The 14946-nt window shown below is 34.2% G+C and overlaps 1 protein-coding gene across 3 annotated transcripts in view; it reads left to right on the top strand.

Annotated features, from left to right (window-relative positions):
• The window catches only part of PIBF1 (progesterone immunomodulatory binding factor 1), a 151181-nt gene that overhangs the window by 113165 nt on the left and 23070 nt on the right, over positions 1-14946 (top strand). Inside the window, exons 15-16 of one of the 3 annotated variants that reach the window (XM_004680099.2) lie at positions 8280-8410; positions 14057-14141. The exons of 1 other annotated variant lie outside the window; for it this stretch is intronic. In XM_004680099.2, the coding sequence (XP_004680156.1) occupies positions 8280-8410; positions 14057-14141 (216 nt within the window). The remainder of the gene's footprint in view (positions 1-8279; positions 8411-14056; positions 14142-14946) is intronic. One more of the 3 variants, XM_012723134.1, reaches the window with a different exon arrangement.

Below are 14946 nucleotides of genomic sequence, written 5' to 3'. Positions count from 1 at the left end.
ACACTGAAAAAGCTACATACTAGATGATTCCAGCTATATGACATTCTGAACAGGTGAAACCATGGAGACAGTAAAAAGCTCAGAGGTTGCCAGGCATTGAATGGGGAAGGATAATAAGTGGCGCACAAGAGAATTTAGGCAGAGAAGCTGTAAAGTATTATAAAGATAGCACACAGCACTACACAGTTGTCAAATCCCTTAGACTCTACGACACCAAGAGTGGACTCAACTGTCAACTGAAGACTTAAGGATGTTAGTAATGTGTCACTGTAGGTTTCATCAATCGTGTGGAAGAAATGGTGCTGCTAGAGGAGTTGTGGAAAGAATGCAATTCCATGGCTCCAGGACAACATACTAGAACTTTTTCTTTAAGCCGTGCTTGTATAGACTCAAATACTAGGGGTCATATGAGACAGAGAGAGAGAGAGAGAGAGAGAGAGAGAGAGAATGTACCGAATACCAGTCAGCACTGAAGTAGAGGAAAACAATGGATTATTTATAAATCATATCCTGTTTACACGTCAAACAAATAATTGTTTAAACTTTTTACCTAACTAATTGATTCTAGATAATTCATGAATGACTATAAATCACCCTGCAAATCCTCCCTGCCACCCCCAGCGCCCAAACCACCCAATCAGCATTGTAACACAATAGACTAATATGAATTTCTCAGGACTAGCTTTAACAGGAAAATTAAAACACTTGAACTCAAAAATTCCATTCTGTGATTCAAATCTCTTGTCTTTCCAGCTCTCCCAGTCCTTTCATTCCCACTGAATCTGTGTTTTTATAAGGACTCATGACTTACAAGTCCCAGACTCACCAACTTCATGTTTTTCCAAGCTGTCCAGCCCCTCCTTTCTCTACCTTTATTCCTATCCAGCCTTGGACCTTATCAGCCATCCGAGTACTATATTCACCAAGACTCTATAGAGTATTTGTAGCCAAATTCATCCATCAGGCTTTTCTTGACAATCCCACCTTTAGCATAGTACCTTACAATCTGTTAGTTACCCTATAAATATTTAATAGAAGGAAGGAGAGAGGGAGAAAAAAAATTTGGCTTTGTGGTAATATGCTAAAAAAAAGTTGTGGAAATCTGTTGCTTTTGCTTTTTGGAAATATTATAAATTCATATTGCTGAATATCAACCAGCCCCTTCATTCCTTCTTACCCAGTATGTTTGTTTTTCTGTATCTATCCTATTTTCTATTATCATCATTGTGAATCATTTATACCCCTACAAAGCCATCAGCTTCGGGGTGCATCAGCTACATCTTTTTCTTGTTACAATTAACTCATCTAAGTTTATTTTTCAGGCGCAGCAGTCCTCTGCTGTCTCACCGGCAACTCCCCTCAGCAGTGTATTTCAGTAGATCAGCCTATTCTGCTCCCCACTCTCTCTGGTAAATCCTCTCACCACTGTACCTCTGGCCTGCACCCCAGTCTTTGTATGCATAAATAAATAAAAACATACAAAAATCTCATACATTTATTTTCCTTGAGTACCTTATACCCAAGTAATTTTAAGAATCTTCGCTTACATTTTTTTCCACTTTTACTCCTTTTCAAAAGCATGTGTGTATGGGTGTGATATAGGTGACTTTCAAAAGTTAACCCCTTTTTTAGTCCTTCCTCAGTGGTCACGAATTACCTCGTAATTGCCAGTATTATTTCTGTCTCTTCCCTTAACAACAGCATGGCATTAATATTATTATTGAAGTTCAGTTTTCTTCTTGCTTTTCCTAAAGTGACTCTTCAATCTTCTACGCAGTTTTTATCTTCTTCTAGCCTGTATCCCTCTTGTGTCTGCCAGTTAACCCTGTCCTTAAGCCTCAGCCGTGGTTCTTAAATGTTAGCGAGTATGAGAATCACCTAAGATTCTTATAGAAATTGTACATTTCTAGATCCTGCCTTTAAAAATCATGATTAAGCAGGTCAAGAATGAAACCCACGAATTTAACTAGTTCTTCTTGTGACTAATCAAAGTGACGCATGGCCACTTTTTGAAAAAAAAAAAAAAAAATACTTTGTTCTATAGTTCTGCCCAATCCAAAGCTATCAGCCACCATTTCCATCTGATTACTTTCAAATAGTTCAACATTTACCCTCATGAATGTCTCATTATACAACCACACTTTGAGAATCTTAGGAGAGCGGTACTGATACCGCTAGCATGCATTTGCTATTGATTATTCAAGTAAAATAATTGGAAAACAGCTGCTGCCCTAGTCCCAGGTGTGACTCTGCATCAATATCCAGTCTTTATTATTTCCTAAGATCTAGGGAAGGACCTGCCATCTAGCAACAAAGTAGTAAAACCTAGCACCACAGTTTCCTCAGGATACTGCTTCACTGCTAAGGTTGGCATCCTAATTGGTTGAATTGTGTGACTTAAATATTTTCCCTGTTAAATATGATGTCCTTAACCACATGAGAACACATGAGAAGGGGCCAGTTCAATGTTGAGGATGATTAACTCAGGGTATGTTTTATGTCCAGTACTGTAAAGCCTTCTAAAGTAGTTGGATAGGGTAGCTACAGAAGTCTAAAACCATGAGAACTGCACTTTGCAAATTTGACAACATAAAAATCTAAGGCTCAGGGACCTCCTTGGTGGTGCAAGAGTTTAAAGCACAGGACTATGAAGCTATCTGCAGCCACTGCGCCATGAATTCGATCCCAAGTGAGGGAGGTGACCCACATGGTGCAGCAGACCTCTCCAGTCTAACCCATTGCTCCCCATAGCAGTGTATTTCAGTAGATCTTCCTGTTCTGCTCCCACTCTTGTCTCTGGTGAATGCCCTCACTCCCCCCCCCTCCCAGCACCTCTAGCCTGTACCACAGTTCTTGTATGTATAAATAAATAAATCTTTAAGAAAAAATCTAAGGCCCAACCCCTAGGAAACTTTAATGCAGCAGGACTGAGGCAGGGCCCAAAAGTCAATGTTTTTTAATATATCGCTACCTCAGCCATACACTCCCCCCCCCCATACACACCAGTGATTATGATGATTAACTAGGTTCGAGGACTAGTGTTTAGACTGAGGATACAAAGAAGTAGTATTAGAGTGGTGCCCCATGTTGGGCCGTTACTAGGAAGTATCACTTGTGCATGTTTTATACACAGCAAGCAACCCAGTGTTAAATTCCATTTAATAGGCTGCATTTTGTGCCTGGCAAGGAGTTTCTTTGAAAACAAACAGCACAAGAGGAAAATTTAGCATTTAAATAAAACAAAGCAAAATGTAGTCATCTTATATATATTTAAAGTTTTAAGAGAAAATAAGTAATTTTTCATTGTCATTCAAGAATGTGTTAAATTAGTATTCAAATCAAAATATTAGATTTTAATCAGGTATAGCCTTTCTCTGAATCATAGGTACAGTTTATTGAAACAAAAGAGGAATAACAATTCTATAAAATGTTGTGTCATGACTTTAACCATTAGTCATTTATTATGTATATGATTCCTGAGTCACTAATTACTAATGCTTTCCTATAAGGAAAAGATTACTAACAATAGGTAAAATGAGTGATTGTGAAACTTTTTGAATAGTAATTATTGTAGTTACAGAACAGAATTTTTAAATCATATTGGAAGAATGAAACTAAATTACATGTATTTCAAAAATAAAAATTAGTCTTACTTTTCATTGAGAGATGTAGGCTTTTCTCATGAGGAATTAAAGTAAATTGGGAGGATTTAGAAGCCTACAAACAATCTTATAAAGAAATACATTGTGAAAAGTAATAACACAAAGTAGTTTAGTCAGGATGGGAAGAGTTTGTAGGTTACATATTAAAGATACCTTTTGAAAGTCATAGGGCTTTTGCACTTAATTTTGTTTGTAATAGTGAAATCTAACACATATGACTGGGTTGTTATAAGGAAAAAATTGAACTAAAACAAAACTGACTACTGCTTTATTTTTAAAGCAATTGAAATTAGATTTGATAAATTTTAAACATAGCTCATTTTAGACCACCGCTAACTACAATTTGTAAATGCCCTTAGTCTCCCCCCATTCCACACACCCCCAAACACACACACACACACACACACACACACACAGACTATTCTGCACTTTGAAACACAAAGCAACTTGTCAGTTCAGTTTATTCTTTCAGGTCAGTTCTGTGAAAACAAAGTCAAAGCAATTGTTTGATTTAATTGACTAGAGAAACTGGTTATACAGGTAAGTAGAACTTAGTTTTATTTTTGCCCAACTGCATATTTGAATGTTCATAAAGTAGTTTAGTAGAGTAATAAGATTCCAGTGACATTGTAATAGACTTTAAAGAACGATTACTAAAGAAAGGAAAAAGAACACTAAAACCCAAACTACAGAAAATATTCATGGTATTTTTTCTTTATGGCTCTGCTTTCACTATAACGAAGTACATCCAAAACCAGAAATCTTTTCTGTTTCACTGTTCATTTCCTTCTCTTTGAGAAATGTTTTTCCTAAACTATTCTTAATGTAACTTTTGGAAATTTTTCTAATATAATTTAAATAACTTTAACAAAATAGTTCTCAAATTACAAGCAGATACTCTGAGTTTGGTCAGCCACCTCTTGGCTTTATTTCCTCCTTACCCACCTGGACCTCATGCTTGATCATTTCAACGGTAGTTGTTTTTACCTGTGACTACTTATTCCTCCCACTGTACCGTTTACGCTAACCATCCTGCTGTTCTCCATCTTCAGCTTCTATGCTGTTAGTTACTCCTTTTTTTTCTTTCATTTTTTTATGTGAATCGAAAATCAAAAACTGCAGTGTAAAATAAGTGATATGTTTAGATCTTTATTTAAAAGTGTAGATCTCGTAAATGTAGTTTATTTGAGGAAAAAAATAGAAACCATTTCTTGTCCCAGAAAAACAGCAAATCTCTAGCCTCATTTGAACTTGTTAAAGATTGAAGGATAAGGAAAAAATACTTTATAAGGCTTGAATTTTATTGTCAAAGAGTATTTTAAAGGCATTTAGTAGTTAGGAATTTTATAATATTTTTGTTTGTGTAATGAAATACTCCCTTTACCTCTCCTTACCCTTTTAATAGGTATCTGCCAGTTTTGCTGTGATTATTCAGTTTTCACATACCAACATTAGAATACTTTTTTGAGAAACTTACTATGTACTGAGGTAGGCACCTGATGATATGGGCAGTTCTATGCAGACATAAGCTTTACATTTGTTTAGAAATTCAAATAAAGGGAAAATTCAAATAAGCAAAAGGTATATACATTGATAAAATCCTTTAGGAAGTGAACTTTGATCTTATAGATTAAGACCATTCAGTAGTCATACTCACCCTTTAATCTAGTACATGTTTTGCTCTGAAAAAAATTTTAACAAAGTATTATTTTATGAAAAATCAACTATACACACAAAAAAAGGTTTGTTGTAGCATTATTTATACTAATCAAACATTGATAGCATCCTAAATGTTTATTACTATAAGTATGTAATGACATGGCACATTGGCTATCTACACAGTTTTGGAATATTAAAAATTGCCATTTAAGGTACTCCAAAGTGATTATGATATAAGGTAAAGTAAAGAAAAGCAAAATATAAAACCGCACATAGTAAACTAACCAGGGACAATCCAAAAAGGGAATTAAGAAAACAGTTCTATTCACAATAGCATCAAAAAAAGATAAATACTTAGGAATAAATTTAATTGAACAGGAAAAATATTTCTGCACTTAAGAAAACCTACAAGACATTGTGGAACAAAATTTAAGAATTCCTAATAAATGGTAAGATAGCTAGTACTCAGAGTAGAAGACTTAATATTCTAGGATGACAATACTAAAAAAACAATACACAGAATCAGTGCAATTCCTATCAAAATCTGATGTCATTTTCTGTAGGCATAGAAAAACCCATTTTAAAAATTTTAAGTAATTTCAAAATTGGGTCCATAAATGTCTAAAACAATATTGAAAAGAAAAAAAAGTTGGAGGATTCACAGCTCCAGCTTTTCAAACTTATTATAAAGCTACATTAACCCAAATAGAGTTGTATCAGCACAAGGATAGGCAGAAAAGACCAAAGGAATAAATAGAAGAAGCCAAAATTAAGTCCTCACATATAGGAGGTTAGCAGTGTTTTGTAAGGTTGCCAACACTATCCAGTCTTTTCAGCAAATGGTGCTGATAAAACTGGATTTCTACTTATACCCCTCATACAAAAATCAACTCAAAATGGATCAAGACCCAAATTTCAGAACTGAAGCTATAAAACTCATAAAAAAGCAAACATAGTAGAAAATCTTTGTAACCCTAGATTTGGCAAGGTCTCTTTAAAATGATACAAAAAATCCACACTGAGTTTAACTATCAAAATTAATGTTTTGTAGTCAGAGAATATTATTAAAAGAGGAAAAAGCTGGCCCGTAGGATTGGAGAAAGATGACTTACAAAGTGTTCGTCTAGAATATATGAAGAACTCGTACAACTCAGCAATAACAAAAAAAATTAAGATTTGAATGGACTTTTCTCCAAAGAGGGCGTACCAGTCAATAGACATGTGAAATAACAGTTTTGGCAAAGTTGATGAGAAAGTACAACCAAATACATTGCTGAGATGAATATAAAATGATAATGACTATTATGGAAAACAGTTTGCAGGTCCTCAAAAAATTAAATACAAAATTACCAAATGACCCACAAGTTGCCTGTTAAGTAGATACTCAAAGAAATTGAAAACAGGGACACAAATATTTTATTACCACTGTTCATGGAGGACTAGTCATAATGCCAACACTGGAGATGACTGAAGTATTCATTAGCAAATGGATGAAGTATGTTATATATAATGGAATATTATTTAGCTTTTCAAAGGAATGAAGTCCTGAGTCACAGAACAATATGGTTGAAACCTGAAAATATTAAATGAAATAGAGACAAATACTGTATTTTTCCACTTATATGAGATATAAAAAATAGGTAAATTCATAGAAGTATTGAGAGAATACTAACATTTCCAGGAGCTGGCGGTAGGTAGAAATGTTAAGCTTAATGGCTGTAGAGTTTCTGCCTGGGCTGAAGAAAATGTTCTAAAACTGATGCATACAATAGTTATACACCACTGTAAATTTACTTAATGCCAATGACTTGTGAACTATAGGATGGTTAAAATGGTGAATTTTTGTTATTTTTTGTTATTTTTAATGTTTTTTTTTAAAGATTTATTTATGCATTGCAGAGCTGGGGTACAGGCCCGAAGTGTAGGGGCAGTGAGAGGATTCAGGGGCAGTGAGAGGCTTCACCAGAGACAGTGGGGAGCAGAACAGGGTAATTGATGAAGAACACTGATGAGGGAAGCAGCGGGCGGGTCGAGAGAGCTCTGCTGCGCCATGTGGTCACCTCCAGGGCAGGCGGGGATCGAACTCATGTGGAAGTGGCTTAAGTGTCTTAGTAATGTGCTGTAACCCGCTAAGCCACCAGGGAGGGCCCTAATGTTTTGTTTTGTTTTGTTTATTTATTTATTTATTTATGCATACTATAGCTGTGATATAGGCCAGAGGTGTGGGGATGGTGGGGGGGGAATAGGGGTGGTGGCGAGTGAGAGGATCCACCAGAGACCGGAGAGCAAAACAGCCCGAGTAGTTGAAGTACACTGCTGAGGGGAGCAGTGGGCAAGCGGGCAAGGTCTGCCATGCCATGAGGGTCATCTCCCTGGCCAGCGATCAAACTTGTGCTGCAGTGGCTTCAGATAGCTTCATTGTGCTGAGACACAAAACCTTGTACCACCAAAGATATAGTTTTTTTTTTTTTTAAATTATATACGGTGATTTAGATGTGTAAATTATGATTTTTTATTTTATTTTAAATATGAAATGGAATATGAAGATAAAAAACACTAATTTCTAATAATTATATTATTTTGAGTAGAAATAAAGTTCAGATGAAAATTTTTCAATTTTAGCTAAAGGATATTCATGAAAAGAATACAAATGTTCACATAGCTTCTGAGACCAGCAAATTGTGAGGAAATTTAGGATACTGACCAAAATTGGTAACAATGTTTTATTTAAAAAAAAATTTGCATGCCTACATTGTTTTTATTCTTACTGTGCGTTACTATAAAAATGTCTACGTTGATCATTTTTAAAACACTCAAATATTCTAAGGAAACCCTTTTCAGAGTAATTTTATTTAAAGAAGAGTTGATATGCTGTAACTTTGCTCAAGCATCTAAAGCGATTTTTAGTTTCTTGTAAAGTTTTCTATATTTTAATGAAATCTTTTATTTATTTTTTAGCTCGACAGGGCCAATTCTCTGTTAAACCAAACTCAGCAACCTTATAGATACCTCATTGAATCAGTACGCCAGAGAGATACTAAGATTGATTCACTGAAGGAGAATATTACACAACTTGAGAAAGATGTCAGGTAAGCCATTTACAAGTCTTTCATTTAATAATAAAGACTCTGTTAACATAATACTATTATACAAGAATTACGAAGAAAAAGTTTAAGTGAGGGAGGTATGTGGGATGAGTGTTAAATTTCTCAGCAAAAACTGGTCACGTCAGTTGGGTGTTCACTTTCCACCTATGGTCAAAAATCTCAGCACAGAAGTAACAATGCCACGCTGACAAGCAAAGTACCCTCCCACCCAAGGGCACACAACGTCATCCTGTCCTTGGTTCCCAAGAATTCTTTAATGTGATGTGGGTTGGGCAAAGGCATAGGGAGAATATAGCTAGATGCCATTTGTGATATCAAAATGACTTTTTAAACTGATAAATGTACACATTTACTTAGATTGATGTTGACTTTACTGAGGAATGTTAGGTTTTTCTTCCCCTGACCCTACATGAAGTCACCCATAATTACCTAAATGTAAATAAGTAAATTCCTTTCACCTCCTCACACTGAAATTGTTTTCTTACCTCACACTTTAGCCAAAAGACTTATTCCACTCAATAATTATTCAAATTCTTTCTCCGTTGTTCATTTGATTATTTTAGTTTCTTTAAATTTCATCAAAGAACGATGCTGTGCCTACCAGGATTTTAACTCATGGATGGTTGGGTTATTGGCTTAGTGACTAGATTTTAAATTATTAGAATAAATTATTGGATAAATTACTAACATGTGTAAATGTGGAAGCAAAGAATTAGATGGGAATAGAAGTTGTTAAGGAGTTGGAGAATTATTTTACCCTTTTGAGGGTATAATAACTTACCTGTGGAGGGCCCTCCCTGGGGGCACAGTGGGTTAAGTGCAGCAGTCCACAGCCACTGCAGCATGAGTTCAGTTCCCAGCCAGGGAGCTGACCCACATGGTGTGACAGATTTAGCCTGTTTCGCCCACTGCTCCCCTCAGCCTGTTTCGCCCGCTGCTCCCCTCAGCAGTGTATTTCAATAGATCTGCCTCTTCTGTTTCCCACTGTCTCTGGTGAATCCTCTCCCACACCAGTGTGGCCTTGCCCCAGTTCTTGTTTGCATAAGTAAGTAAGTCTTTCAATAAATAACGTACTTGTAGAAGAAGTACTTCTTTCATAGTTGCTGTCAAATTTATCTCAACATTTAATTTACTAATAATTAAGATAAATAAAAATGTTTAATATGGAAAAAATGATAGCTAGAATTATAAAGTTGAACAGGTTCAGGCTTAGAAAAACTAAGATTGTCACTTAAAACAGAAGGTACTGTGGTGACAAAGCACCGGTGAATTGGTGGTGGGAATTTCAGAGGGACTGTACCTGAGAGGAGAAATCATTCACTGTCAAAAATGAAGAGTGGTAAAAAATATGTACAAAATAAAATAAAATAAAAACCCTTTAAACTTGTGTTAGGACCAAAATCTCAGTCCAGATCGGTCTGCTTTCTAATTGTATACTTGTAATCATTATGTTATACTGCCTCCCTATGTCCTATTCTGAATAAGGAATAACTTTTCCTTAAGTAATATAACTAAGGAAGAGCGAAAAAAGTAACTTAGAATGGCTGCTAAAAGTGTATCTTTAATAAGTTGATAATTGTTGAAGCTGGTGACATTTGTTAGAGAATTGTTATATTTTCTCCCTTCTTTTGAAATATTCCATAATAAAGTTGTTTTTTGAAAATAGATTTTTAAAAGAGAGTGAAAGCTCTATTGATACATGCTTGGGTTTAAATCCAGCTAGTAATTTTGAATTGGAGCAGACCAACTAAACTCGCTAAGCCTCCTTTATCTGAGAGAACATTTTATAATGATTAAAATATGACCCTATTGTACTGTTTAGTATGGTAGCCGCTAGCCATGTGTGACTTGAGAATTTGAAATCGTTTCTGAGGAAATAAATTTTAATTTTATTTAAATTAATTTTAACTGCCATGTGTAGCAGGTTAATTGCCATGACACTCCATAGTACAACTACTCTTCTGATCTGTGAAATGAGAATGATATACACCAACTTAACAGCCCAATTCATAATGTTATTTTGAGTTTTAAATGATGTACTCTTTACAATATGTAGACCACTATGCCTGTGTGTTATTAATGCTCTATACTTGTTTTCTTTTATTAGTATTTATCTTTTAACATATTTTTCTCTTGAAAATGGGAAATAACACTTTTCAAATTATGCTGAGTTTAGATGAATACTCGAACTCCTTTAATAACAGCAATAGTAATATAAAAATGATGCCGATTGTGAAATCAGCTACAAAAGAACTTTGTGTTTGGATGTGGGGTGGGTCCTCTAAAGCTGTCTTTGTCTTATAAATTTATTGCCTGTTATTTTAGTAGACTCTGAACTAATATTTCATAGGATATGAAATCTTGCTTTTCATTGAAGCAGCTACCTTATACAATGAAAAATTAAGATGCTTTCAGAAATTAATTATGGCCTTTCAGATGCCTATGTACCGGGATGATAGGAATAAAATGATGAGAGGCCAGCAAAGACTGAATCCCCTCAGCGAGTCAGACACAGCAGAGACTGTCAACACTTATGCCGTCACCCCTACGCTGAGGAAGTGACATTTCACATACAATAAAATTATCCTGGACTTTGAATGCACATAAGTCTAATTTTTTTCTCATGTTAAGTGTGCCTGTAAAATACAGATAGTAATATGAACAGCAAAGGCTAGTTGTGAAAAGGAAGTGAAATAACATGCATAGAGCTTCAGGCATGTAGAAGCTCAGTCTATGTTACTTTCCTTCCTCTTGTCCTTCATTAAGTGAAAACTTAACCATTGGATGATGCCTCCAAAAAGATCCCTAAGTGATAAGGTCTTTGAAAATTTCTTTTCCTCTTTGCTTATTAAGAATGTTTCTCTAGATTATGCAATAAAAGTTCTTTAAAGAGCCAATTTAATCATTTTTCTTAAGAAATGAAGCAATGCCATTCTGCCCCTTGTACATTTAGCTAATTATACTATGTATTTAATGTCTAGAAAGGTTAGAGTAAATATGTACTGAAGTGAAATCATTATACACATGTTAAAAGCTAACATTTGAGATATCACTATTAACTGCTTTAAATTCCCCTATCATTAGAGTAATAATCCATTCTAAAAGTAGTACTATTAACTCTCCTCTACAAAGTCACAAGAGACTGTCTAGGTTATACAGTTAGATCTTTAGTTCAGACCTGAAAGGAGATTGGAAAGACAATAATTAGCATAAATTTTCCTTCCCTGTTGTCAGTTTTTAGTTTATTCTTAACTAGAAGTTTAAAAAAAAAAAAAAAGACTACTTTGTCAACTTTTTTTGTAAGGCTAAGTCAGGATATATTGATCCAGGAAGTTAAGGGACAATATATCAGGAATATGTTTTCATATAGCAGGTGAAACAGAGCCATAAACATGAGTTTCTGAGTAATAATTAACAGCAATTGAACAATTATGGGTGTAATATACCATTCATGATAGATGTGCTTGTAAGATTTGTTTTGTAGTTGCTTTATGAGTCACTCTTAGAAGCTTTGTATTTTTAAAGGTAAATTTCCACTGTTAGGAAATATTTCTTACGGAGGCTGAACTATTGAGCAATTACTTACATACTGAAAGAACGCAGGGTATAAAATCATATTTAGTTATAGAGAACCACATGTTGAAGGAAGTCTCCCTTGTGGCTTAAAAGTGTATTAGTCGGCTAAGATTTTGAAAATATATACTCCATTGATGGCCAGGGTGTCCATACTATTGGTGATTGTCTTGTTCAGTAAACCACTTGATCTACCCACCTCTTATTACATGTAGTTATGATTATTTTTAATATTTAAATTTGAAAAATTTGTTTATTCTGGAAAAAATTAAACACTATATAGAAACATTTCTAAGAAATTACCCAGTCAGAATCCTTCCTTAGCATTTTATTTAATGTACTTGTTGATATTTAAGAGTGAGTGTGTGTGTGTGTGTGTGTGTGTGTGTGTGAGAGAGAGAGAGAGAGAGTACATGCACTGTGAGAGTGTATGTTTATATACTGTGGTTATGTGTGACATAAAACATAGAGAGGAACATATGGACATCACCACATCTGCTTCTTGAAAATATGTATTTCTGTTACTATATATTTTAATTTTGAAAAATGTTTTATCTTCAAAATGATTTTTGCAATAGATAGATTAAAATTCTAGAATTACACATCTGATCTTTACCATTTGGGGGTTCTGGCAGAACATGGCATTCAGTTTCTTTTATATTATTTAGTTCTTTTCAACTCCTTGGCACAGTAGGATCTCTGGCGCCTAACTCCAAAAGTCAATTTGTTTTTCTGCTGAGCTGCTTACCTTTATTGGCATTTAATTACTATTTTCCTTCGAAGCCTGTTTTTCATCTGAATTAGTAATACTATATAGCATTTATGTAGAGTTTTATGTGTTCGATGCTTTATATAATCACCCATTAGATAATGCACATATCCCTTTGACATTCGTGAGTATTATTTTCTCCTTTTACAGATGTGAAAACTCTGAGGTCCAGTGAGGTGGTCTGGTGGTACTTTATTACACAGTTGAGTCAGTGGAACAGTTGAGAAGTTGGAATTACATCGAGTCTTTGTTCTCAGACTAACTCAGGTCAAACTATGGTGAGAACTTGAGGAAGTTCTCTATTGCTAGACAGGAAGAGAGTAGGTTTTTTCCTCTTAACTCCTAGGAATTTCTTGTTCTTCCAGGATTCCAACCCTTGGATTTAAAGTAAAATTTCTGCCTGACATTTTTTGAATTGGTGACTTTTCACTTTCTTAAAGTATAACTCATGACTCACCTTTTCAGCAAAACAATTCTCATTAATTTTACCTTCACAGATTTTGTTTTGACATTGAAGGTTATATTGCTTCAATTCATTGTTGCTTCTCTTAATCTTGTAGTGCTAGCTGAGTAGATTCATCTCAGTGGCTTTCAAAGAATATTTCATTTCATGGATCTAATTAATTTTTATATGTTGAATAATAAAACTCCATACAGCATAAGACAGACCTCAAATATTTATCTTTTAAAATATTTATATGTCCTTATAATTAGGCTTCTCATCCCTTTCAGAAAATATGTCATATCAAAGGGAAATTCACAATGTAGATGTAGAAATTAAACATTAAACTAAGAATTTAGAGACATAATTTTCCCCCCAAGCTGACAAAGGTTAAATATCTGATTTACTTATCTAACTTAATTATGTTCCTGATAATATATGGTAAGTTATAAAGCACTACTTTCAGTTTTAAAGATAAATGTTTTAATTAGACTTTCAGCCTTTTCAATTTTAATTTTTTCCTGCATATACTTTTTTTTTTAGACTTTTATATAAGTCCAATTCATCTTTTTACATTTCAGGAATAAACAGCCACCTTTAAGACATTAATATTATAACCCTTTTAGGCAAGAAAGTTTCAGAAAGCAAATCATCTTCATTGTCAAGTGATTATAAAGAGTCTTCACACAAAATAGCCACTGATTAAATCAAATATTGCAAGTAATTGATCTGCTATCTTTATAAAGCTTTATTCAACCAATAAGCTTTGCAATTTTTGTTTTCTACTTACTAATTATTAACTTACACCAATTAAATGGCTTTTAAAAATTTTCCCTTTTTCCAGCAATTTAAATAAAGAAAAATCAGCTCTACTACAGATGAAGAATCAAATGGCATTAGATTTAGAACAACTTCTCAATCATCGTGAGGTACTTTTTCCATTTTGTCATTAATTTTTATCACTGTAGCCTTTTATAAAGTCCAGGTTGAATTATGATTATTGGCTTCCAGTTGTCCGTGTTTATTATTGGCATCCACCAGTGATTTCTTGACAATCATCTGACCCTTTTTATTCAATTCATGATATACTGCATTCTTTATGAATTAATTAATTACCTGTTTTTTATGTATCTTACATGTTTTTTACTCCTTTTCTCCTGTCATGTATCTCATTTAATTTCCATACTACTTTAATTAGTTTGCTTTATTCTTTTCCTTCACTAGATAGTAAATATTTTTACTGTACTTCTGTTATATTTATCCTTGTATGCCAAATGCTTAATGTACAATATTTGTGTGGAACTTTATAATCCATAAAGGTTATTTTTCACTGTCCCTCATCAAGCGTGAACCTCAAAGAGTGTCAACATTTAGAGTTAATATAACCCCCATTTTATAAAAGAAGAAATGAGTTTTAAGAGACTTGTCCAATACCAATTAGTAACTGAGGGATAACTCCAGTTTTGTTCTCTTGTTTTTAGGTAATTTTTTAGTCTAATAGACATATAATAAAAGTCACCATTTTTAGCACACAATTCTGATTTTTGACTAACACACACAGTGGTGTAACATCACCACAATAAATGTATAAAATGACTCCATCAACCCAGAAATTCGTTCTAGTCCCCGTTGCAGTGACTGTTTTCCCTGACTCCAGCTCTAACAACCACTAATCTGTTTTCCATCCCTTATAGTGTTGGCTTTTCCAGCAAAAAGCATTATTCTTTTTCAAAA

The sequence above is a fragment of the Condylura cristata genome, unplaced genomic scaffold (genome assembly GCF_000260355.1).
Source record: "Condylura cristata isolate star-nosed mole 26May11 unplaced genomic scaffold, ConCri1.0 scaffold00010, whole genome shotgun sequence".
Classification (NCBI taxonomy): Eukaryota; Metazoa; Chordata; class Mammalia; order Eulipotyphla; family Talpidae; genus Condylura; species Condylura cristata.
Note: the sequence above shows the minus strand (reverse complement) of the source record. Positions and strands in the feature narration are given on the sequence as shown.